The following is a 25,905-nucleotide window of genomic DNA, read 5'->3' on the forward strand; positions in this document are numbered from 1 at the left end:
CAAACTAGGGAGTGTTAGGAATACCAGAGGGACTCCAGACAATGGAGGAAAAACCTCAGCAAAGCTAGAATGAAAGGGTAAGAGAGGATGAAGTCTGAGGTTGATTAATGGAGGAGCTACATTAGAATATGTTTAAAAGTGTGACTGTAGCATGGTTAACCTGGACACTCATTGTTGGGAGGTGGGGAAGGGGAATTGGGGGAAAGGACATCAAGCACAGTCTGAATGTATGGCATTTTCAATATGATCCGCATAAAAATTAAAAATTAAAAAATTAAATTTAGGTGATAAATACGTGGGAATTTTTTATATCATGATGATTTATTTTTTCATTGGTTTACTATAGCCTCACATCATTACATGGGATTTTAAAGAAATTTTTACAAATGTGGAAGTTTATACTTATTTCCAAATAAAAGTTAAGAGATGGATAAGAGTGCTATATGGCTGCGACATCTGTCACCCCATTGATCGCCAGGGTTGATTCGGCTGATCTGGCTGGCTAGGCAGGTGTCCCTTTCCTCCCTCACCGCTCCATGTGCGCCCCTCCCAAAGCTGCACGCTCAGTCGAAGAGGACGACCTTCCCCGAATAGAGGAGGACCGGTTGGTCAAGACCGATGCACTCCCCTGCTAAAACCTCCAAACAAGCTCTCGAGGTCCATTTGTAGGAGAACGTAGGGTAGTCAAGCTTCCAAGACTCCAGACACATCCAACTGAGATGCTGCATGTAGCAGTCTGCCTTTCTTTTAAAAGAAAGAAAAAGTTAAAAAAATGGACCAGGCATGGTGACACAATGGGATGGCAAGTTTGAGGCCAGCTTTGGGAACTTAGCAAGGCACTTAGCAGCTTAGTGAGAACTTGTTTCAAAAAATACAGTAGGATGCAGGTACAGCTCAGAGGTAGAATGCTTCTGGTTCAATCTCCAATACCAATAAGTAAGTAAAAATAAAAAAATAAAATAAAAAATGCCTTCCTCTTCCCACTTACCAAGTGCTTTTTGTTTCCAAGTAAAAATATGAGTGGAATCAGCTTTGTTTCACTCAGTGCATTATTGATTAAAATTTCTATTTAAACTCATGTATACATCTAAATCTTCTATCTTTACTTTTTATGGCTATCCTAAGGCTGATTTGTGAGGTTTCCTTGGGAGACAGATTCTTTACCAGCCCCTATATTTGGAAAAATTGTTATAATTCATCTTTTTTTGCCTCTCTATATATGCATTACCAGGAACATATTAAACTTTGTTGTGAAAAGAATTCCTTGGTGGAGCCAACATATCATTGAGAAAGGATCCCTAGGTTAACATCTAAGCATCGAATGTGTTCTATTCTTTCTCTTATTTCCACCTGTTGTGGATATCATCCTGTTATCAATACATTTTTTTCTTCCTTTTTAGGGAGAGGTACTGGAGATTTAGTTTAGGGACATTCTACCTCTGAACTATATTCTAGCCCTTTTGTTTTTTAGTTTGAAATAGGGTCTCACTAAGTTGCTGAGAACCTTGCCAGAAATAGAATGCCCCTGGATTCAATCCCTCGTGTCAACAAACAGCAAATAAACAAGAAACCTTCCATTGGATCATCCTCTCTTTTTTTCCTTTCTGCAACCCCCTCCCACTCTATGTTACTGGAGATTGAACCCACGATGTTCTGCCACAGAGCTACACTCACAGTCATATTTCATATTTTATTCTGAAACTCTTAGAGCAACCACCAGAGAAGACCACTCAGACTTAGTTTAAGCCAAAAAGAAAGTCTTAGCCAGTCAGCAACTACACTGCAGGATGTTTAGTCCTGAGGGCAGCCCTGAGCCATGTCTCAGGGCTCAGGAGTGAAGAGTTTAGGTTCTCACAGATATGGACAATTCCCAACTGCTTCTTTCAGTGGGTGTGCAAGTCAAGTGGAAAGTACAGAAACAGCACTGTGCTCAACAACACATGTGGGTCCCTTCTATTGTCCGCCTCTTGATTATCTTAAGGATAGAAAAATCCTAGTGGCCTTTGTTTCTCTGCAGGTACAAGCTAAGCAGGAGTTACAAAAGCCACACAGGCAGTTAGGTGTGACCAGCAAGCCTGGTGACCCTTTACTCAGGCTGACGACCATCAGTGCCTTGGGGTCACCTAGGGTAACTTCATGGCGTTACTGAAGCTAAGGCCGAGGGTCACTTTATTACAAAACAGGGTCTTGCCAAGTTACTGCTTGATGGCCTTGAACCTGTGGTCCTCTAGTCTCAGCCTCCCAAGACAGGTTAGAGAATTGCTTCTGTATCCTTTGCTTTTCCCTTCCCTTTTTCTTACGCACTCAACCCTAGGGTGTTAGACTCACGAAACTGCTTCAGCACTTCAGTCCCACCTTTACTGCCTACTCCAATGGGTCTCGCCCCCTGACTAACTCCTCTACACTTGACACTGACTGTGCCCCTTCGGCTAGAACTTCTCCAGCCAGGCCCCACCACTCCTCACCTCCCGAGCAGTGGCCAGCTCCTCGATTCTGTCTTCCTTTCACAACCAGCTCTGTCCTGGCTGCCTGCCCGTCTCATTCTGCGTGCTGATCCTGGGCACACTCAGATACTCCAAAGATTTTACTGTCAGAACACGATTCTCACTCCTGAACCTCTATCTCTTGGCCAGACTTCTCTCTGGAGATCCAGTGTCATCTCTTCACCAGTGTGGAACTCGGCTGCCCAAGAGTGGACTCTGTTTTCCTCCTGCTGCCTTACTTGTTTACTAAATGGCCTTCTATCTGGTCTCTGCCACAGAGTTGCCTTGAATGATATCATCCCCCTTCTCTAAAGCGTCTCCCGGCTGTGTGCTGCCTACAGAACAAAGCCTGAGCACCCACCATGGCCTGGGAGGCCCTTCACAACCTGCCACGCAGACTTCCCAACTGGAACTCTGACCTCCGCCATTAAGGAAGCATGCGCCTTATATTTCGGTTGAGATGGAGTATTTTAACCTTGCCTTTATTCATGCTGTCTCCTTTGCCTGGTCTTTTGCCAAGCACCTACTGCCACCAGTGTATCTAGCAAACTCTGGCTCCTCATGGTACTACTTGGGGGCTACCTTGTTTATTTATTCATTTATTTTTACTTTTTCTGTTCCCATTAATTCTTCATCTTTGGCACATGCTTTCTCAAGGCATCAATAGAATTATGGAAGCTTAGTTAGGTCTCTTTCATTGACCAGGCTCTCTCTTTAGTCCATCAAGGAGAGACTATATCTCATGAAGTGTTTTTGTGTGCCCATTCAGAACTTAGACTAAAGGGCCAATAAATACTCGTGGAGATGGATTAGAGATTGGAATTCTCCCACTATCACTAACAGCAATTTTTTTTTTACTGCCCTATAGAACTTTTCCGCCTTTTGAAAATTTACCCCAAAAATGATATGGAAAATGACTAGATGGCTTAATGTGTTCCAGAAGAAAATTATTGCATAGCCAGCATTTTTTTCAGTTCTGACTAGGTATTGTTCTTAAATAACATATACCTATTAATTAGTTTAATCTTTACAACCGCCTTTGGAGGTAGGCATCCACTTTACCATCATTTTAAAGAGGAAATAACCATATGGGTTTAGGAACTTGCATAAGTCACAAAGCTAAAAAGTAGCACAGGAATTTGAAACATGGCCACCATCATCCCTCAGCTTCCATCATATGTGCACTATTTTCCCATACCTCTTTATCTTAACTCATTCAAGAGCAACAAACATATTTCTTCAAGACCAGGCAAATAATATAACCTGGTAGAATTTTAAATATTTTTATTCATAATCTGCAATTTAAAAATAGCTAAGCTGGGAGTGGTGGCACACACCTGTAATCACATCTACTTGAGAGGCTGAGGGAGGAGTTTTGCTTGAGCCTGTCAGTTCAAGATCAGCCTGGGAAACCCTGTCTCAAAAAAATAAATAGGATGTAAATTATGTTCCCTTCTTTAGAGACAGGGTCTCACTATGTTGTCTGTACTGGCCTAGAACTCCTGGGCTCAAGGGATCCGCTTGCCTCAGCCTCCCCAGTAGCTGGGTCCACAAGCACATGCCACTATGCCTGGTTTATGATAATATTTTATGAGTTGTTTTACAGCTTGCAAGTTCATCTCTTGGCTAAGGTGATCACACTCAGATGTATTTCTTTTGCATTTCTTGAAAAACGTAGGGGAGAAAAGAAATGTAGAATTTTAGAGACAGGAATAATTTTGAAGTCACCTCAGAAAGATGATACTATTTACCAAAGGTAATAAATCCAAAATTTTAAATAGGAATTATTTAGGAATAAAATATAAAAATTTTAAAATTCTGAATCTAAATATTACAATTCATATTAAAATTAAAAGTATAGTTTTAGATGAAACTATGTTTTATACAAGATGCACCTCTGAAAACATTGCTAAAATTAGTTTTTTTTAAAGACATATTTTGGCCAAGAACATTATTAAAATGACTTTTTGGCAATTAATCCTTTTTTCCAGTATCAATAATTACTCTTTCTTTAGTCTTCTTCAATTCAGTTTCCTTAAAAAAGGAACACACTTCTGCCAGAGATTCTACCCTGAAAGATTCATAAGCAAGTAGAAAGACACTTTAATCTGTCATTTATTCCATACAGTGAAATACCTGTTTAAACTATGATTAAGTCTCTCTTTTGCTTTTCAATAATATTAAAAAAAAATAGTTGGAGCCAGGTGTCATGGTGCACACCTGTAATTCCCAGTACTTGGAAGGCTAAATCAGGAGGAGTTTAGATTCAACTTAACAAGGCACACAGCAACTTAGACAGAGCCTGTTTCAAAAAAAAAAAAAATTAAAAGGGCTGTGGTGTAGCTGGAGTTAGAACACTTCTGGGTTCAATTTCCTGTATAAATAAATAAATAAACAAATAAACAAACCAAGCTCAGTGGCCCATAAACCCAGTATTTGGGAGCCAAAGATAGGAGGATCACAGGTTCGAGACCAGCATGTGATAACTTAGCAAGACTCTGTTTCAAAATATAAATGGCTGGAGCTTTATTGTAGCTGAGAGGCAGAATGCCCCTGAGTTTTATCCCCAGCGCCACAAAGTAAATAAGTAAATAAATAAATAATTTAAAAATAAAGCAGAACTAAATCCATATAAGAAAATTTAATCTCTTAGAAAAGAAGTAAAAATAGCCGGGCATGGTGGCGCACACTTGGGAGGCAGAGACAGGAGGATCGCACAGGTTCGAAGCCGGCTGCGTTGGCTTAAGAGACCCTGTTTCCAAATAAAAATATAAATTAGGTCTGAGAGTGTAGCCCGGAGGTAGAAGGGCTTCCAGGAACCCCAGTACCACCAAAAAAAAAAAAAAAAAGAAAGAAAGAAAAGAAAAAAGAAAAAGAAAAGAAGTAAAAAGGAATACAGAAGCCATAATTTAAGAAAATACAAAGGAGCTTCAACTTTGCAATCTGATACTTGGCTTGGTAGTTAGGTGTGCAGGACCATCTACACCACAGCTATTATACTAGAACAAGTTCTAGGAAGTTCAGAAGCTGGAGACTCGGAGCCATCAGCATGGGGAGTAATAGATGCTAGATGCCATTGCTCCTTCTGTAGAGGAGAGGACCAGCGCTCAGGTGAAGAGCCTAACCAATTTACTTAGAATCATGAGGTGATCGTGACAGCATTCTGAGTAGTAGAGGACTAAAAGTAGAAAATCTAATGATGCTGAGGATGTGTAAGACAAGCTAAATTTTGGGACCTGGTTCCATACCTTGCTTTACTATGGACTTCCTTCTAAGTGTGTGTGTGTGTGTGTGTGTGTGTGTGTAGTACTGGGGATTGAACCCAGGGGCACTCTACCTCTGAACTACTCTTTCAGCTCTGTTTTATTCCTCATTTTTAAACAGGGTCTCACACTAAGCTGCAGAGGGTCTTAGTAAGGGCCTTAGAGAGGGTCTCACAAGTTGCTGAGGTTGGCAGTGAACCTGCCATCCTTCTGTCTCAACCTCCCAAGTACTGGGATTACAAGCGTGCGCCGCCACCCCATATTGGTAGGTGAAGGCCTATTGAGTTGGCCCTGGCAGCCCATATACACAGCATGGGAGCTTGGTTACTTTCTCTTCTGTGGGAGGCTGGTCATTACCAGTGATCTGAGAGACCCCAGGCTGCTCTCATGCCAATTATGAGCTGGAGTTATCAAGTTCAAGAATGCACGGGGGCCTGATTTTCTGGATGCCATCTAGCTCCAAAAGATTAGTCAGTAGGACTAATCTTTTGATTAGAGAAAACCACTGAAAAGAGCCCCCCCTTCCAAATTCCTACCCCCTAGAATTAAACAAGAGCAATACAAGCATTACAAATGGAAAATACGAAACTGTAAAATATTAGTATTAAAATATGAAACAATTAAGAACAAAGGATAGTACCCTGCTCTTTTTTTTTTAATCAGACTAATCAGGGTGTGGTGGGGCTTGCCTATAATCCCAGTGCTTGAGAGGTAGGATTATAGGTTCAAAGCCAGCCTCAGCAATCTAGGAAGGCAACTTAATGAGACTCCAAATAAAAAATAAAGTTGGGCTGAGTGTGGAGCTTAGAGGTAGAATATTTCTGGGTTCAGTCCTCAGCACCACCAAAAAAAAAAAAAAAAAAAAATTAAAAAAAAGAAAAGAAAATTTAATAGAATGTTGAGGGAAGAGTGTAGCTCAGTGGTGGATCATGCACTTATCTTGCAAGAGGTTCTGATTTCAGTCTTAAGCATTAAAAAAATACCCACATTGAATGTTAAAATGACTGTGATTTCTGACATAAATTCCTATATTAAGGGAAATAATTTTACAAGTTTTTAATTCATCTTAAAAAAGATATTGAAACTATCTTCTTTTATCATTCCTTTTATCAATTCTATGTGATCAGTTTTAGTTTACTCTCTTTGCTTGCTGTTTTGAGTGTGGAAATGCAGGTAAGCTGATGTAATCTCACTGAAAGGCAAGTCATTGTAGAAGGCGACCAGAATAAAATAAGCTAGCTGGGCCTGGTGGCACACGCTTGTAATCCCAGCATTTGGGAGGCTGAGACAGGGGGATTGCGGTTCGAGGACAGCCTTAGTTACTTAGTGAGGCCCTTCACAATTCAGTGAGACCCTGTTTCAAAATAAAGAATAAAAAAAAAAATCGGGCTGAGAGTGTAGCTCCGATGTAGAATGCCTCTGGGTTCCAACCCCAGTAACACAAAAGAAATTAAATAAATAAATAAAATAATAAAAATAAGTGAACTTAATTCAAACATGCAGTCTGTGCTTACAGAAGAGAACATTAAGCAATTTTGTTCTTAATGAGAGAGCTGCCCACTTGCAGTTCTCCCAATTAAATCTGAAATAGTTAAAAACAGAGTTTCCCTTTTTTATAGTTGCATGAACTATGTAGGTAAGAATCAGCTTTAGTTGAACTATATTAAGTTTTATTTTAGCATGGGGTAGGATAAGAGGAATGTGACTACCAGCGGGCACAGTGGCACATGCCTGGAACCTCAGTACTTGAGAGGCTGAGACAGGAGAATCACAAGTTCAAGGGCAGCCTTAGCATCATAGTACTTATCAACTTAGATCCTGCTTCAACACAAAAAGTAAAAAGGACTGGACTGTAGCTCAGAGGTAGAATGCCACTGAGTTCAATCTCCAGTACTATAAAAAAAAGACATGCTGTATATAGTGATCTCCCTATAAATTAATTTTAGAAATTAGGGAAATAGTTTTCACAAAGCATGTCAATAATATATAGTTACAAAATACTGGTGAGAGGGTATGCTTATAACAATTAAAATTTCTGTGCAATTGAAGATATATTCTCAAACACCCACTGATACCCATGCCAGCTGTTGGCAAACTACTATTCATGGCCATCTTTCCTTCTTTAGAAAATTGCTACTACTTCATGGGATTATTTTGCTGATTTATGTATTAATTTTAGAATAGTTATTGTGGACCCTATTTCAAGACTCTAAGTACTAGACAACAAGCAGTACTTATCTTCTCTTCTTAATTACTTCCTGTGAAAATCTAGAGCTGTTACTCTTGGAGTCTGAGTGATTTCATAGGCCCATGGACCGTTATCCCTTGGAGGGGTTTAGAGAACACCTCACTCTAATTCAGGCTGGGGCACATTACAGAGAGCAGTGCTTGGCTTCGGGTGTCAGTGACCTCACGTACCATCAAATTTGAGTATTTAAAGCAATGTCTGATACTGACAAAATTCTGCTTTAGTCACTTGTCATTGTATACTGAAGATGTAGGCAATTAGAAAATTCTTGAAATGCATTATTAGTAACATGGCATTTCTGGGACTTGACATTACTGGTTCTTGTCAATTCTGTTCTGTTTGGGGGATAACAATACTCAATTTCCTTCCTTCCTTCCTTCCTTCCTCCCTTCCTTCCTTCCTCTGTTGTGTGTATATTGAACCCAGGGTTTGTTCTACCTCAGAGCTACACACACTACCACCATCCAAGTCCTATTTTACTTTTTACTTTTTATTTTGAAACAGAGTTTAACTAAATTACCTTGCACTGGCCTCAAACCTGGGATCCTCCTGTCTCAGCCTCCCAGGTAATAGAATTACAGGAATACATCACTGTTCCCAGCTCCTCTATATATTTTCTATTATGAAAGAAATGGCATTGGGATTGTCTTTTATCTTTGTAGCTGAAGGCTGTTGTCATGTTTGTTCTTTAAGAATCCTGGATCACACAATATCCACACTTACTATATAGTTTCATGATAATTTAGAATCAAAAGGAAGCAAGATGAATTTATAAAGCCATTGCTATATCTGTTCCAAATTATCATTTATTATGTGTGTTTATTATGTGTATTTCAAAGTGAAATATTTTTTACGTTTGGTGGGCATTTAAAAATTTACCACTTTCATTGGTATCGATGACAAGTCGGGTCCCTCCCCCTTCCCGCAGGGGCGGAACCCTAGAAAAGGAGGAGGAGACTCTGCTGGGCGATATCACAGGATATCGCGAGAGGGGCATATGCCTTAAAGAGAGGCGTTTTCCCTCCAGCCTGGGAGGGGCTCGCAGGTCTCCAGGAGGTGCAGCCCCAGTACCCTAGAGGATCACATACCGCTCTCCCTGGTCTCCCTCATGCCGCTTTTTACTTCCCGCACGCACCTAACAATCATATCATTTTATCATTTCTAGAATGGACATTTGGGGCTTCTTTGCCATGTGAGAGAGGCAACAAAATTATTGAACACATTTTAAATTTGCACGTCATCCTTGCACAGGGGCCGCACAAAACTGTTTGGTTCCAATTTCAGCACACGTGCTGGCAAAGGGAGCATGAGAGGCGAATTTGAACAAATAGTATGCTAGACTTGTTTTTTGCTTTTCCTTTGTCTACATTGAATGCCTGGGTGGCTGTGTGATCAAAACAGAGAGGAAGAAGCCCCTCTACCTTCCTTTGCACCTCAGGATAATTATAGGTAATGTCTCACATTATATGAGTTCCCTACAGTAGTGAAATGCACTTGATTTTGCTTAATCCTCCGAATTGCCCTCTGAAATTAGAGAAACCACATTGCGCTTCAGAGGTTAGTGACTTGAATCTATGTAGCTATAAATCAAACTACCAGGCCTTAAAATCAGATTTTTGCTTCCTTCCTCTACATCACAGCTGCCTCGACCTGTTGTTTAATATAAAGCTATATTCAGGCGGGCGTGGTGGCGCACGCTTGTAATTCCAGCATTGGTAAGGCTGAGACAGGAGGATGGCGGTTCGCAGACAGCCTTGCTACTTAGTGAGGCCCTCTGCTACTTAGTGAGACCCTGCTTCAAAATAAAGAATAAAAAAAAAAAAATAGGGCAGGGGGTGTAGCTCAGAGGTCAATTGCCCCTGGGTTCCATCCTCAGACTTGAAAAAAAAAAAAGCTATATTCATTTGGGTCATAATTTTAGACAATACTAAGCATAAATTTTTGTTTTGTTCAATGTTCTGATTTTATGGTTCCCACACAAGAAAAACCTCCCAACTGAAGCTGTAGTCTTTCATTTTCTTAATAAGGTGCTAGTCAACCAGGAAGGAAGTTGGGGGAAAGTTCCTTCCAGGTGGTAATTAATCCCTATTGACCTAACATAACACTCCATGTAGCACTGAGTTAGGAGGTTCCCTGAAAAGGTGTCTGCTCTTTTTTCTCTGCCCCCAGGAGGGGACTTTCACAAAAGCTTTTATTCACTCCACCCATTTAAAGTTAGCTAGTTAGGGCCTCTGCTTGTGTCCAAACAGGCCAGATCTGAGTATATGTAAATAAACTAAAAGTAGATTAACAGCCTAAAAGAGAAAAATGAATGTTCAGATTATCGTGTGTGTGTGTGTGTGTGTGTGTGTGTGTGTGTGTGTGTGTGTCTGTCTGTCGCTGGGGATTGAACTCAGGAACATTATACTTCTGAGCTACAGCCCCCAGCACTATCTCTTATTTATTTATTTATTTATTTATTTATTTATTTATTTTTGAAACAAGATCTCACTAAGTTGTAGAAGGCCTCGCTAAGTTGCTGAGACTGGTCATGATCTAACTGTTTCAGCCTCCAAAGTACTGGAATTACAGATGTGGGTCACCACACCTGGCTAAGATTATTTTTTTATGAGCCCAAAGATTCAGTAACTTAAAAATAACCTAAGAAAAAGAACAACAGCAAAATCACCTTAGAGGACAAGAATTTAAAATCACGTAGCTTAGAAATACAAATTGGGATTCAGGCCCAAGGAAAAGAAAGTCTAAGACATAGGGACACAGGGTGCAGGTTCTACAAGGGCCTCTATCCCTTGGGCAAGATACTGAGCATCCCCACACAGATTCCTGTGCCTAAGGAGGATGTAGGACTAGTAGCCATTCAAGTGGGAGGGGCTTCTTGGTGAGGGCACACTCTTATCTAGACCTTTGTTAGCTCTTTCTTACTGTCCCAGTGAAATAACTGATATCAGTCATTGGTCCCCCTTGCAGGAGAGAAGTTGGGAGATGAAGTCCAAATGATAAAGAGAGGGTATGAGACCTAAGCTTAAGGGTTAATGTACTGGGCACAGCCTGGCACTTAGCAGGCACCAAGTACATGTAAGAGGAGCATGGTAGATGGTCACATGGAAGGTCAGCCTTTCCCAGCTGGGGTGTGTTTGAGTCCCAACCACCCATTATCACCCTGATCTAGACAATGTCGCAGGCCTCCAGTGTCTTGTGTGTGAAATACAGGAGAGACAACCTGGGGTGCTTATGAGGATCAAACTAGAAAAGGCTCAGTTCAGTGTCCAGCACATAGGAAGCAAACAACAAACACCAGCTATTTTTGATATTAACATTGTGGTTTTACCCTCTGCTCCAAAGACGTCTCTAGACTCAGGGAGGCTCCAGAGGTAAGAAGCCTGCAGGAGAGAGAAATGTGTTAGTCTCCTAAGGCCTTAGGCTTTTGCCCACGCTGTGCCTTCCAACAGTAGGAGCTCTCCTGGGACCCATGATAAGGTCAGGCTGGAAAATTTTGCAGGCTCTGAGTGCCCTTTCTCTGCCTCCTTTGAATTGAGACCCACCTAGACAGCTGGGAGACACCCACCCAGGCCTGAGAGAGGCAGCTGTCTATAGGAGTTGGGGGGAGGAGAACTTGCAGCGGGGAGCAATGTGGTAGCCCTCAGTACTCCCTCCTTCCACAGCCCCAGGAAAGCAGTGGCCAAAGTGAGGCTCCTTGGTTTAGGGCAGTCTATGAGCTGACCTGGAAAGGCTTTTTCGAAATTGCCTCACTAGACCTGGAGACCCACTCACATCCACTTAAGGCGCTGCACATGGAAATGCATCATTGGATGTAGCTGCCTCTTGAGGATCTAGGAACATAGAGGGGTCTTTCTAGCAAGCCAAGCGGGCGTGTGGGTGGGGCAGACTGGTTTCTTGCATCTTGAAAGGCTCTTTCTGATTTAGGAGAGCCCACTAATGTCAGATTTCCCTTGGGCTTTCCTTTCCTCCTGTAGGGATCATTTTCCCTTTCTTCAGTTCAATTGATGCAGCAGGACACTATGAAAATGAATGTGAACCTCTTAGCCTGTGAACTCTGTTATCAAATCTGTCCCTAGGGAGTCATCAAAACTGACCACTGGGCCTCAGAAATATATGTGACTTTGGAAAATATGGAGAAGAGAAGGTGCCTTTTGCCAGGTGAGGTCACAGTGGTCATTGATCCAGAAGGGGGGAGCAAGGGGAGCCATCCAGCCCCAGCAGCTCATCCCACAAGGCTGAAAAGCAGCAGTCATGGTGTGAGCCTGTCCCAACCCATAGGAGGTCTGTGGGACTGCAGAAACAGGGCAGGGTTTGCACTCAGGTTTTTTCTGCCCACTGTGACCTGAAGCCCAATTTATGGCAGGCTAGGCAGGTGGGGAGTGCCTGAGAAAATCAAGTTTAATAACATATTTTGTGGCTTAAAATGGAGAATTTTCACAGATAGAAATAAAGATTTTCATGAAACTATGGTCACTCCTGTGTCTATTTGTTCCCAAGTCAGCAGATACCTGCAGTTTTGAACAACCTACACCAATTCCCCTTGAACAAAGGAAGCCCCCAAACTAACCCCACTGTGTGTGTGTGTGTGTGTGTGTGTGTGTGTGTGTGTGTGTGAATCTTCAGTGCCCATTAGCCCAGGCTGCCTACCTCTCCTAAACACCCAGCAGATGACGCTGTGGAGAATCTGTAGACACTTCCTCCTTCATACATTTTGCTTTAAGCAAAAAACTACAGGCATGAGGTAATTCTTCAGGCTTAGGTCTCCTGCAAGTTCCTTGGGTAGGTCAGAGAGAGTGTTGGGTATAAGCTGTGTTACTGACCACAAGTGAAATAAACTGCTAATTACTAAGTCCCCTTTGATCTCTGGGGCCTTTTGCCCCTGAAGTTAAGAAGTTCCAGTAGGAGCTTTCTCAAAATTGGATCCGAAGCATACATCCAGAGTTTTAGAGTCCGAGCACCAGCCTGCAGTTACCACGGGAACAGAGAGCTGGACTGGACGTTTTACTTTCTCAGCAGACTCTAGATTTTATGGAAGTAGGAACTGGTGCTGCTATGCTGCTGTGCTGCTAAACGCACCAGCCAAGTGCCCTTGTGCAGAGGGGTTACTAAACCCGTGTTTTTTTGTTTTTTTGGTTTTTTTTTTTTTGTTTTTTTTTTGGGGGGGGGCTTCGGGAAGGCAGACTGGAAAAATAATTTCAAATGACCACGTCCACTGCGTCTCTTCCCTTCCCCAATTTTCTCCTTCGATTCGTTTGTGGGAGTTTGCTTAGACTATAATGTGATTTGCAAACCTTAGTGAAATGAACAGAAGTCACTGGCAAGCAGCGCAATGGGGACATGGACAGATCGCTAATGGCAGGCGGGGTGGGGAGGGGCCCAGCCTCAGGATAGTGGGGAGCCGCCTTCCCTCCGCCGGTCTCCACGGCCCCCTTCATCGTCATCTTCCAGGTAAGATGAATGTCCCTACATCCACCACCAACGGCGAACGCCTTCCCCCAGGCGAGTCTACCCTGGGATGGAACCTATTAGCCCGGAGCTGGGCGGCTTGGTGGACCCAGGGTGGCTCCCGACTCGGCTCCCGGGTCGGTCCACGGAGTTTACGCATCTCAGCCAAGCAGGAGCGGCGCGCGTGGGGTCGCCCTCGCCAGCGAGGGCTGGGGCTGCTCGCCAGGTGTTTATCCTCGGCGAGGCGGCTGCGCTTTAAGAGGGCAAGAAGGACTCGGTGGGCGAGCCGAGGCTGAGGCCGGAGGAAAGCTTGCCGGAGCCCGGGTCCCTGCCCTCGCCCCGCTCATCCAGCCCAGCGCCTCGGCCTCCCGCCCCGCGGTGCCGCGGTCCCCGCCCAAGCCTGGGGCGCGGGCGCTGGAGGGAGACGGGGAGAGGTCCGCTTAGGACGGCCCGCAGGCTCTCCAGGACCTCGGCACGACCTCTGCACGCGCGGCAGAGTGGACGTGCATCCACCGAGCTGAGGTGTCCGCGTAGCTGTCCCTTAGAGGGCGGGGGTCGGGCTCAGAAACTTGCCCCAGGGACGTCCCATCTACACGCACCTCTAAGCTGCAGGAGATCGCCCCAGCCCCGACAGGTGCGGGGCCAAACGCCCCCCACCCCGCCTTCGCTCTCCTAAAGGCAGAGTTCGCGGAGGGAGGGTCCTGGGGCAGACCCCGGAGCTCGGGTGCTGCCCCGGGTCCCCAGGGGACCAAGCCCAGGACCTCGGGCTGAGCGCGGCGCACGCCCCGGCGCCCAATCACGGCTGGCGGGGCCGGAGCGCCGTCGGCCCGCCCCCTCGACGGAGATAAAAGCTGCGGTCGGCAGCCCGAGCCCCGCGCGCCCGGGTCCACGGCGCCAGGTGCGCGCTTCGGGCTGCTCCTCTGAGCCCCGGGACTGTCCCCGCCGCCGGACGCCACCAGTCCTCAGCCCCCGGGTCGCACTGCAGGTCTGCAGAGCCAGCCTCCAGGCTCTCCCCGCTTTCTTTTTCTCTCCCCCGCTAAGCCTCGCGGCTCTGGGCCTCCCCGCGCAGGTGAGCTGTAGCGCCGCCGCCGTCAGGTCAGGCCAGCTCACCCGGCACCCCCGGCTCGGATCCCCGCCGCCTCGACTCGCCGCTCCCTGCAGGATGAAGAACCCCATGCTCGACGTGCTCTTACTCCTGCTGCAGAAGCTGCTCCTCATCTCCAGCTGCAGGCTCTTCAACGTCGGCGCCCCGGACGACGAGCAAGAGAGGAAAAAGTCCTATGAGCTCACTGCTTTCCTCCGCGGCGACGTGCTGGAGGTGTCCCGAACCCACCTGACCCACTATGGCATCTACCTGGGCGACAACCGTGTCGCCCACCTGATGCCGGATATCTTGCTAGTCTTGACCAGCGACAAGGAGCGCACACAGAAGGTGGTCTCCAACACGCGTCTCATCCCGGGCGTCGTGTGCCGAGTGGCCAGCATCCGTGTGGACACAGTGGAGGACTTCGCCTACGGAGCCGACGTCCTGGTCAATCACCTGGACCAGTTCCTGAAGAAGAAAGCCCTGCTCAATGAAGAGGTGGCGCGGAGGGCGGAGAAGCTGCTGGGCATGGCCCCCTACAGCCTTCTGTGGAACAACTGCGAGCACTTCGTGACCTACTGCAGATATGGCACCCCCATCAGCCCCCAGTCCGACAAGGTAAGAAGCTCGACTCGCGGGGGTAGGTGGGCTCTCAGGGAACGGCTCCTCCGTCCCCGCTTTCTCTTTCCTGAGAGCAAGGGGATCTTCTTGGATACCTCCCCCAGCAGTTCCACACCATGGTTAAAAGTTCTAGATTAAGTAAGCGAAGCTTAGGTGGTTCTAAGGAAGGCCAGGTAGGTAAATGAGTGGCGATGTGCTTTGCAGGATCTCTACAACTGCAGCGAAGAGTGTGGCCGTGCAGGACCTCTTCCAGAGCTGCACGGTTATTGCTGCAGAAGTCATCAGGGTATCCACACATACTACGTGGTTCAGCTGACAAGGGGCGGATGACGGAGAGGTCTCAGGAAATCTGCCACTGTGTGCTTGCAACTTTCCCTATAATCAATCGCAATCAGAAAGAAGGTGAGCTGGGCGTGGTGGTGCACGCTTGTAATCCCAGTTCTGGGAGGCAGAGACAGGAGGATCACGGTTCGTGGGCAGCCTCAGCTACTTAGTGAGCCCCTTCGCAACTGAGTGAGAATTGTTTCAAAATTAGGGCTTGTACCTCGGGGGTAGAATGCCACTGGATTCTATCCCCAATAACACTAAAAAGAAAGGTGTTTTTTATTTTTATTTTTGTGGCACCAGGGTTCCTGGAAACCCTTCTACCTTCGGGCTACACTCCCAGACCTATTTATTTTTATATATATTTTTTATTTGGAAACAGGGTCTCTTAAGCCAACTCGGCTGGCTTCGGACCTGCGCGATCCTCCTGTCTCCGCCTCCCAAGCACCGGGATTACAAGCTTGCGCCACCACGCCCAGCAGTAGGTGTTTATTTGTATTTAACCTATAACATAAACAAATCGTGTATCTTTAAAATAAGAAAGTGTGCAGTTTCTTCCCCTGACAGCAGCATAGAGTGAATTACCTTTGCTTAACACAAACCATCAAAATTGCCAGTGAGGCCCTTCATAACTTAGTGAGACTTTGTTTCAAAAAAATAAAAGACTAAAAAAGTAGGGTTGGGGATGTAGTTTGGAGACAGAATGCCCCTGAGTTCAATCCGCAGTACTGAAAAACTAAAACTGCCAGTAAGAGAAGATGGAGGATGATCTGTTAAGTGTCTGCTTCAGGGAGGTCTTTTCCTTGGTGGTGTGAATTCTTTTCTATGTTGGCTTTAATATTCATCCAACTTTCTCATTATTGAGTATCTTTCACCCATTAGTTTCAAAGGCAGTTTAGATTATAAATTCCCAGAGATGGAAACAATAGGTTTCCAAAAAGAGCTCTTCCATGTTGGAAGGTACTTTTTATGGGTACATTAAAAAAACAAATATTAGAATTTAAGCTTTTTAAAATAGCCACAGCTCAGGGGAGAGGTGGATTTATTTTTTGAAACCTCTTAAATTTTAAAGATAGATAACATTTTAAGCCTGCAAACATTTTAATTGCAACTTCATTGGCAATTGGAAGGCTTCTCAGCCTTCACTGTAGTTGTAAAGAGACATTGATATTCTTATGAGGATTATTAATATTAATAATCTCATTATTATCCTCATTAGTAATAATTAATTAGCATTGATTATTAATATTAATATTATTAATATTCTTCTAAATGGAAGCCCGAGTAATCATGCAATGTGCTTTAGTCTTTCCTTCATGTTTAGGTACTTTTTTTTTTTTTAACCAAATGAATCTAAGTCCATATAACTATGCTGTATCTTCAGTTTTAATTGCTCTACATCTTGATTAATTTTTTGACTCAGATGGGAAAATCTTTCTTCTCCATAGCAGAGCATGAAAGTATTTTGCTTTTCTACACTGGTCTATGAAGGTACTTATAGATTTTTATGTAGGCCAAACAGACTTAGTCTAGGAATTCTTTTCCAAGCAAAATAAAAATACAGTTAGAGTACTGTGCAATGATTCAGGAATCACAGCTCTAGCACAGGCCTGTTTAGAAATGAACTTCTCCACATTTACAAACACTGGCTCCAAAAATGTACAAAAGGAAACACGTCAGATTTACTAAAGAACCAAGCAGATCATTTCTACCAGATAGAAACAGTATTTCTATCTGGTAATTAAGAGTTCCCATTACATGGATCACATGTAGCACTGTATTGTACATTTCTCCAGCAATACAGTGCAAGTACTTTTTTAAAGTTGTAAAATATTTAATCTGCCTAAATAACTAGTTGGAGTAGTTTTTCATCTTTGGGAAAGTTGTCAGGTTTTACAACAGTGCAGAAGTGTTTTAATTACTGTTGCTGCATAGCACCTCTTGTGAAAGTGAGTTTTGTATTCACTTTGAATGGTCTAACAAACAGCTTTGGCCTCAGACTAGATTTCCCCAGGGGAAAAAAAAAATTCTCATCCCAAATTTTCTGATTCTCAGAACTGTTTTCTGAACACGCCCCAAGAGCAGTAGGCCATTAATACTGAATAATTTTTACTTTTTAGAAACATAGGAATGATTTGATTCTGAGTTTGATTGGTGAGGTCTTCGTATTCATAGCTGCTATCCTCTTGACAGTAGCATGGCAAAGTTGCCTGTCACTTGTATTCCAGCTCATAAAACCGCTCAAGAAGGCTTTTTCTCAAAAAGAAAGAAAGAAAGAAAAAAAACCAAAAAAAACATTGCAATTAGCTTAAAAATGAGCTGGAAAGGAACTTTTTAGTTCTTTTTGATAATGCTCCTTTTACAACTTTAAAAATGATAAAAATCAAGGGATTTTAATATTGCTTTTGACCGTATTATGTAAATTACAAATCTCTTTAGTTTGTAATTATTAAAATTTCTATGCTTTTCAACTGTGATTTTTTTCTTACTCTGCTAATACTGTTTTTCCTTGTCCAAATAAATGCAAATGCCTTTATTTTCCAGGGATTCAGTACTTTTAAAGTATTCCTACAGGCTTCTTGATATCTTTCTAGATGTCCTGATGTTGAGTATCTCTAGAATTGTCTCCTGAGCTTATAGTCGAGTGAACAAGAATGGGGCATTAGAAATAAGATGCAGCCTGAGAAAAATTACTTTTGGAAAGAATTCAAGTGACTCTCATGATTTAAAAAAAGTGTAACTCTATCAAGACAACTTACTCATTTGCCAAAATGTATTTCTTCCTTTATTTACTAACCTCTTCTCTCATCGTTCTGAAAGGTTTGATTATCACCACTTTAAAACAGTTGTACTTGTTACCCAAGGTCTTAAGTTTAATAAAAAGAGCCATAGTAGATGTTTGGTCTGTAAGTAGATCAATAGCTTGTTTAGATATTCTGTACAGGCATGAATAGAGATGAGCCTGAGTCAAGGCAGTGCATTAAAATATGCCTTAAGCCGGGCGTGGTGGCGCACGCTTGTAATCCCCGCGCTTGGGAGGCTGAGCCAGGAGGATCGCACAGGTTCGAAAGCCAGCCTCAGCTACTTAGAGAGGCTTTCAGCAACCTAGTGAGACCCTGTTTCCAAATAAAATATAAAAAAGGTCTGGGAGTGTAGCCCGGAGGTAGAAAGCCTCTGGGTTCCACACACACACACACACACACACACACACACACACACACACACACAATTATATGCATTAAAATACGGTCTTGTATCATATTGTGCGATAATATGAGAAATGCACTCTTAGAAGATGTCTTCCTTGTTCAGACACTTAGACCAGCAATGAAGTCTTACTGGACTACGCTGTATATGTGGTCATTCGTTGACCCAAAAGCCATGATTTGGCTTAGGACTGCGTTGAACTTGTTCTGTCCATTAAGAGGTACAGTGTTTGCTTAGTTTGCAAGAGATTGCAAACTTACTTGTTTCTTTGACTCTTTTTAGAAAAAAAAATCCTCAATGCCTCTTGGAAATTATCTTTTTTAAGCAAATAAACAGAAAGATGCAGTGACAAATTTACATTCTTTTACATATCTATATTTTATTCTAGTGCCCCCAGGTGGCGGTGTCACCACTTTGGTAACCTGTAGCATCCTAGGAATTTGTCAGGTCCTGGAGCCCAAATAAATAAACACATTTGGAAACTTTCCGATGCTTTGGAGGCTGAGACAGGTTATTTTTTTATGTTTTTATTTTATTTTTATTTTTTTGTGGTACTGGGGGTGGAACCAAGGGGCTTTTCTACCTCCAGGCTATACTCTCAGACCTATTTTACATTTTATTTGGACACAGGGTCTCACTAAGTTGCTGAGAGCCTCACTAAGTAGCTGAGGCTGGTTTCGAACCTGTGTGATCCGACAGAGAGAGAGAGAGAGAAAGAGAGAGAGAGAGAGAGAGAGAGAGAGAGAGAGAGAGAGAGAGCGCGCGCAGAATTTGGAAATGTAGATATCCAATATTATATAAACTGCTATAAGAGACATTAAAAGCACATGTAATGCCATGTGCTAGAAAAGGAGTTTAAATCTGATATTAATAATAGAATTCATGTAAAAGTGACAGTTTTTAAATTCTGGCACTGTCAATGATGGGGTAGAGATAATTCTCAACAGATAAGCAGGGATAATACTGTAATAGCTTATGTCAGTACAGTATGTGGAAAAATACAAAATACACTGGTGCATAGATCTCATTTGATTCTCATAGCCACCATGGACTCTCAGGAAGAAGAGGGTAATCTGGACAGATTTAAGTGATTTACCTGAGGTCACTCATCCAATAAGAGGAGGAGCCAGGACATTCAGCCATAGGCCACTGCTTGCACGTAAAATGGGTTTTCTAAGAAAAATTACATATATTATAGGAATATATTCCTCAGGGGCAGGGTCCATATTTAATCTATCTTTTTTTTTCTAGCTGTCAATTTATTTGTCGTGTTATTGAAGGTGAATTTAATTTATTTAGGTGGTGAATGGAATATGAAAACAAAATAAGACTGATTCTATGCTTTAAGATTTTGAAACAAAAAAGTTATCATTGGTGTCACCAAATTTTATTTTTTAATTAAAAAAATATTTTTGTGGTCCTAGGCATCGGACTCAAGGGAGATTCTACTTCTGGGCTACATCTCTAGCGCTGCTTTATTGTTTACTTTGAAACAGGGTCTTGCTGAGTTGCTGAGGCTGGCCCCAAACCTACAGTCTTCCTGTTTCCCAATAAAAAACTAAAAATAGGTCTGGGAGTGTAGCCCAGAGGTAGAAGGGCTTCCAGGAATCCCAGTACCACACACACACACAAAAAAAAGAATAATCAGAAGAATTAAATTCACCAATAATAATAAACTAATATCTATTCCTTTTATTCAAATTAGAGAGCTCTTTCTTATTCATAGAATATATTATTGCTAACGACAAGTATGTTGTTTCAAACCTATAATCCCGAATAACTTTTAGTTTGTTTTGTTTTGCTTTATTTTGTTTTGTTTTTGCAGTACAAGGAATGGAAGCCAGGGGCAGTGTACCTCTGAGCTACACCCCCCAGCCCTATGTTTTAAACTTTTTCATTTTTTGAAACAGAGTCTCACTGAATTGCAAAGGGCCTCACTGAGGCTGTCCAGGAACCACTATCCTCTGGTTTCTGCCTCCCAAATGTTGCGATTACAAGTGTGCACCACCACACCCGGCTAACTTTTAGTTATCTTATATTTTATAATTTTTTTTTTTGGCACTGAGGATGGAACCCGGGAGAATTCTACCTTTGAGCTACACCCACAGCCCTATTTTTTATTCTTTGAAACAGGGTCTCCCTGAGTTGCAAAGCACCTCACTAGGTAGCTGAGACTCTCCGTGTACTGTAGTCCTCCTGTCTCAGCCTCCTGAATGCTGAGATTATAAGCCTGTGCTACCACGCCCGGCTATGGTTTACAATTTATTAACCTATTTACCTAAAGTATCATTTCAGCTACTATGGGATGTGGAATCAAGAACCTGAACTATTGACATCTTAAATTTTTTTATTAGTCATAAGGGGACTTATTTTCCTGTTGGACAGAAAATAGCTGGGTAAACTGTTTTGCCATTTGGAATATGTGATTATTTTTAGGTTTAGATAACTTTCCTAATATCCTGAACTTTTATTTTCCAGTTTTGTGAGGTTGTGAAGATAATTATTCGTGATCAAAGAAGTTTTCTTGCTTCAGTAGTCTTGGGATTGATGTTTATAGTCTGGATGGGCCTGACATCATACGCTACCTTTCCTGCGATTTTAATCCCATTCTTCTTATGGATGGCCGGCTGACTTCATGTTCCCACATCAGTGTGTATGTATTCTGCCTATAAATATGTTTATATTTATAGAGCACAAATCACTGTAAGCATTGTTGAAAAAAATGTGACCGATAGCACTGTGTTCTGGATAAAAAATGTGATTAAGAATCACGCAAAGTGCTTACCATGTAAGCCCAAGAACAAAGGCTCTCTGAATCTTCTCAGGCAAGTTTGCTGCAGAGCACCATCCAAACCCTGGAAATGTGACGGCCGCGATCGAGGTCAGCAGTACAAGCAAACCAGCCCCTAAGACGATGGCCAAAGGAGATGACTTGTGCCATATTTTTTTCCTGTAATTATCATTCTGTTAGGCCTGACTATAAAGATGGGAGGACTTTTCCACTAAGATCACTAACTTTAAGTTTATTCTGTTCTATTGAGAACCTTATATTAAACCGAAAGCAGTTTCTTCATCCAGATGAAGCCATATGTGGTGAATAGCAAAAAGACCCAGCATCAGAACTCATTATGTTGTTTTTTGTTTAATGTATTGTATATAATCCTGGATAAGTCAATAAAATTTTATTTTTATTACTTGAACAAAATATTGGCAAAGATAAGGTTTAACGAAAAAGTCCCTGACCAGAAAGTATAGAGATCAGTTTGCCTGCAGAAATAGCTACAATAGGAGAAAATGATAAATTTGACTACTTAGTGGGAAGTCTGACATTGATTAGTTTTCCCTTTATGTACCACTGTGGTTACTTTAAGTCACTCTCACAGGTAAAGTAGATTTGGACTGAAGAGATCTGGGTATTTGCTGTATGTGTCAAATACATTTCCAGGTATACACATACACATACCAATTGAAAGACAAATTTGTTCTTGATTGCTTTATTGTACTAGTGTGGTTGCTACAGAACATCTATTGCAGTGAATATAAAAGCAATTCCAATCTATTTTTGTGCCCTTGAATCTGAAGATATATATCCTTGCATAGGTTATCTTAAATTATTTATCAAACGAATGTACTATATAATTTTTTAAAGCACTCAGATTTTTTTCTGGTCAGTTTTTCCCATTTCATTTCAGAGTATAGTTACATCATTAAAAGAAAGATGCCACAGCAATATATAAAACCCAAAGAAGTAGGACCAGAGGAAATTACTGTGTACTGTGGGAAATAATTTTTAAGTGTCCAAGTACCACCAGGCATATAAGTTGATTTCAGTGAATCTATTATAAGGTCAAGTTGAGATATAGCAGTGTTAAAACAAGCCCTTTAAGTAATTTGCAAAATTACCAAACTCTCAAAATTAAGCCACAAGGTAGACTTGCATTTTCAAGTATTAAGCTTGCCTCATTAACTATCAAGAATCACAAAGCAATGAGTTATATTATGAGTGGAAACAGGTGGGTGAGTCAAGCAGTTGGTATTTCAATCAGAACAAATTTAAAAAGAGGAATTTTTAGTTTAAATGAGGTTTCATCACCACTGCTTTTCCCACAGAAGATTCAGCTGGTGTGTAATATTAATTAAACTTTGTGTTTAACTATTCACCTTAAGGGTTTGTTTAAATATTTTAAACATTAAAATATTATGTGGTCGTACCAAAGGATATAAGTGTTTTATGGGCTTATTCTAATCACTTAAAGTTATCTTAAGAATCTATGCATAAAAACAACCAGTATGAGAACCAATGCTAATGGTTTTCACTTTTTACTCTTGTAGCAATTGTTTAAATAAACTCACTTCGTAAAAATATAATGTCCCTAGCCGGGCATGGTGGCACATGCTTGTAATCCCAGCATTAGGGAGGCTGAGACTGGAGGATCGCGGTTCGCGGAAAGCCTCAGCTACTTAGTGAGACCCTCTGCAACTCAGTGAGAACCGATTTCAAAATAAAGAATAAAAAATAGGGCAGGGGCTGTAGCTCGGAGGTCGAATGCCTCTGGGTTGCATCCCCAGACCCGGAAAAAAAAAAAAAAATATATATATATATATATATATATATATATATATATATATAATGTACCTATAAATAATTAGTATCCTTTTTTGCAGAATTTAGATTTGCAGGTAGCAGAAATTGTTTGAAATGGAATCTGTGTTCAAAGATTAAATGCCAAGGAAATTTCTTAAGGTTGAAATGAACACAATTAATTTTGACTCTCTTCATACTGTTTAGGCAAGATTCAGTTAATCGTTGACTTGAGTGCTCATTATTCACAAGGCACTGACCTGTTCCAGTTTCATGGTCTAGAATTAATATTACTTTTTTTTTTTTTTTTAGCTAGCTATAACATAATGTCATAGTGCCACAGACACATAGGGGAAGCCATTTGCCTGAAGGGTCAGAGACATCTTATTTGAAGGAAGCAATGTTTGCTGGAAGCTGAGAAATATCAAGGGGTGATCTTATCACACTGATGCATTCAAAAGCTTGTGGGAAGAGGGAGCCAGAATAAGGGCTCATTTTTAATTATATTCCACAATATCAGAATCATTAAACTTCTTAGGCAAAAAGGAAGGTCTTTGTTGCATTGTGCTTCGATTGATGATCTGCTTAACAAGGTAAGAAGAGAAACTCTCCTTCCTGATTGCAGTGTTGTGAGAAACCTGGAGTCAGCAACACCTTTTCATGACTTTCTCTAGATTTCAGCAGTATGGCTTATGCTTATGATCCTGCCAAGTCCCTTATATCTCTATTCTAACTTGTAGAATGAAGTTTTTTGTGACTTCTTTTGTTCTTTGCCATAGTTGAAGGCTGAAAGGGCCTAGTTGGGACCAAGATTGCTTAATGGAAGGGTCAGGTACTAGCCATCTGTTAGGGATAAAAAGAGGAATGCAGTGTGGTGCTTTCCCGTACAGTTATGGCCCAACAGACATAGATGTATTAAGATTTCAGTGATTGACTTCTGAGTAGAGCCCACTGAAGGCACAGAAAGACAAGCATTTGGTTTTAACTGATAAGCCAAAATTATATTGACTGTGTATTGAGACTTGAAAGATATGTGTATGTTTTCCAGGAGACAAATGGGCAGGAGACTCTATATGTTGGGAACAGCATATGCAAATGCATGAAATCTGCCCCCAACATGCCTGGTGCCCAGCTGGGAGGTACTCTACTTCATGTTAATGAAATGCATGGACCTATAAGGGGAATTTGGGCAAATGTAAGTAGTTTAGGGACCAGAGCAGAACAAGGGTGGTGAGCAGAGATGGCAGAATAGTAAGCAATGGTCAAGTGGTGGAGGTCGTATGCAGTCCAAGTAGTTTGGACTTTATGAACAGGCAGTGGAGATTTGGAATATGGAACAGTAACTCAGAAAAGTATAGTGGAAGGGTGGGGGCTCAAATGCACAAAGGGATCTATTAAGAGACGTAGCTAAGGTCATCAATAGCTCAAAAAAGGGTCAGTAATTGTGAGAGTACAAAGAAAACATGTTAAGAAATTGAGTAAACTTTAAACCAAATCCTTTCTTTTCACTCATGAATATATTTTGATGAAGTGTTAGAAGAATCATGTGCCCTTTCTTGAAAAATAAACTAACTAGAGGACTGTGTCTATATATTGGCTGCTCCTCTCTTTGCTCTGCTTGATATACTTTTTTTCTAAGGAAAAGCAACAAATATGGATTTGTTAAACTTTTTTTCATAATATAGATGTATTTCTTATATTTCCATTTTCACACCACTAATGTCAAATATCAAAACATGTTTTCCAGCAACATCAAGTCATAGTAATGCAAGTTTTAATATAATTGAGAAATGGTGGCCAATTTTTGTTTTAAATAATATATTTTGAGAGTTTTAACCAAGCCTAGATCTATTAGCTAAACTAATTTTATATTTAATATATTTGCATGTTGAATAAAATAAATTTAAATGTTTTTCTCTCTTGTCTTTGCATTTGAAATGTACAGTTAGATCAGAAATGCTTTTTTGAGCATGGTAGCCTGAATATTACTGCCTCCTCATGCCTACTTCATTATTCATTGACTGGAGTTTTGTATACTTGAAATTAAAACTTTGTATGGATCCACCTTCAGGCTGAAATAATCTATATTATCTACACCTTGAAGCCTACTTTGACTATGTAGGAATGTATACTATTAATCAACAAACCCTTTTCCATTCTGCAAAATTAAGCAGCAAAGATAACAAATTAGAGCTACTCTATGAACTCTATAACCATATTTGTGTTGCTTACAAAGCAGCCTGCAGCATGGGTCCCTGGGTGTGAGTTCTGAATAGGAATAAGTTTCAGGGTCAGTCCTGAAGGACATGCACAGCCAAGGACCACAGACATTACTGGACTGAACTCTTAGACACCAAACCCCGTTTGCGGATGCAGAAAAACAGGTCCAGAGTGGCGCTTCAGAGACAGATACAAAACTTGATGTTAGATTTTTTCCTACTATACCAAATAGCTCTCTCAAATCCCAGAAATTAGGCAAGCCTTCCTTCAATGGATGTATTAATTTCTTACACACTTTCTAGGCACTCTATAAAGGGCCATGGACTAGTTAGAATTTTGTTTTTCTTTTTCAGTACTGAAGATTTATCTCAGGGGTGATCTATACCTGAGCCACACCCCCAAACCATTCATTTTATTTTGACATAGGG

General features: G+C 41.7%; 1 protein-coding gene across 1 annotated transcript; it reads left to right on the forward strand.

The window, feature by feature from the left end:
- Positions 1-14,601: 14,601 nt before the first annotated feature.
- LRAT (lecithin retinol acyltransferase) lies at positions 14,602-21,306 on the forward strand (the record flags this gene model as incomplete). The annotated part of the gene is made up of 2 exons (XM_080696987.1): positions 14,602-15,141; positions 21,154-21,306. 2 exons carry the CDS (start codon positions 14,602-14,604, stop codon positions 21,304-21,306), a joined length of 693 nt encoding a protein of 230 aa, XP_080553113.1.
- Positions 21,307-25,905: the final 4,599 nt, after the last annotated feature.

This window comes from Muscardinus avellanarius (genome assembly GCF_963383645.1).
Source record: "Muscardinus avellanarius genome assembly, chromosome: 6".
Classification (NCBI taxonomy): Eukaryota; Metazoa; Chordata; class Mammalia; order Rodentia; family Gliridae; genus Muscardinus; species Muscardinus avellanarius.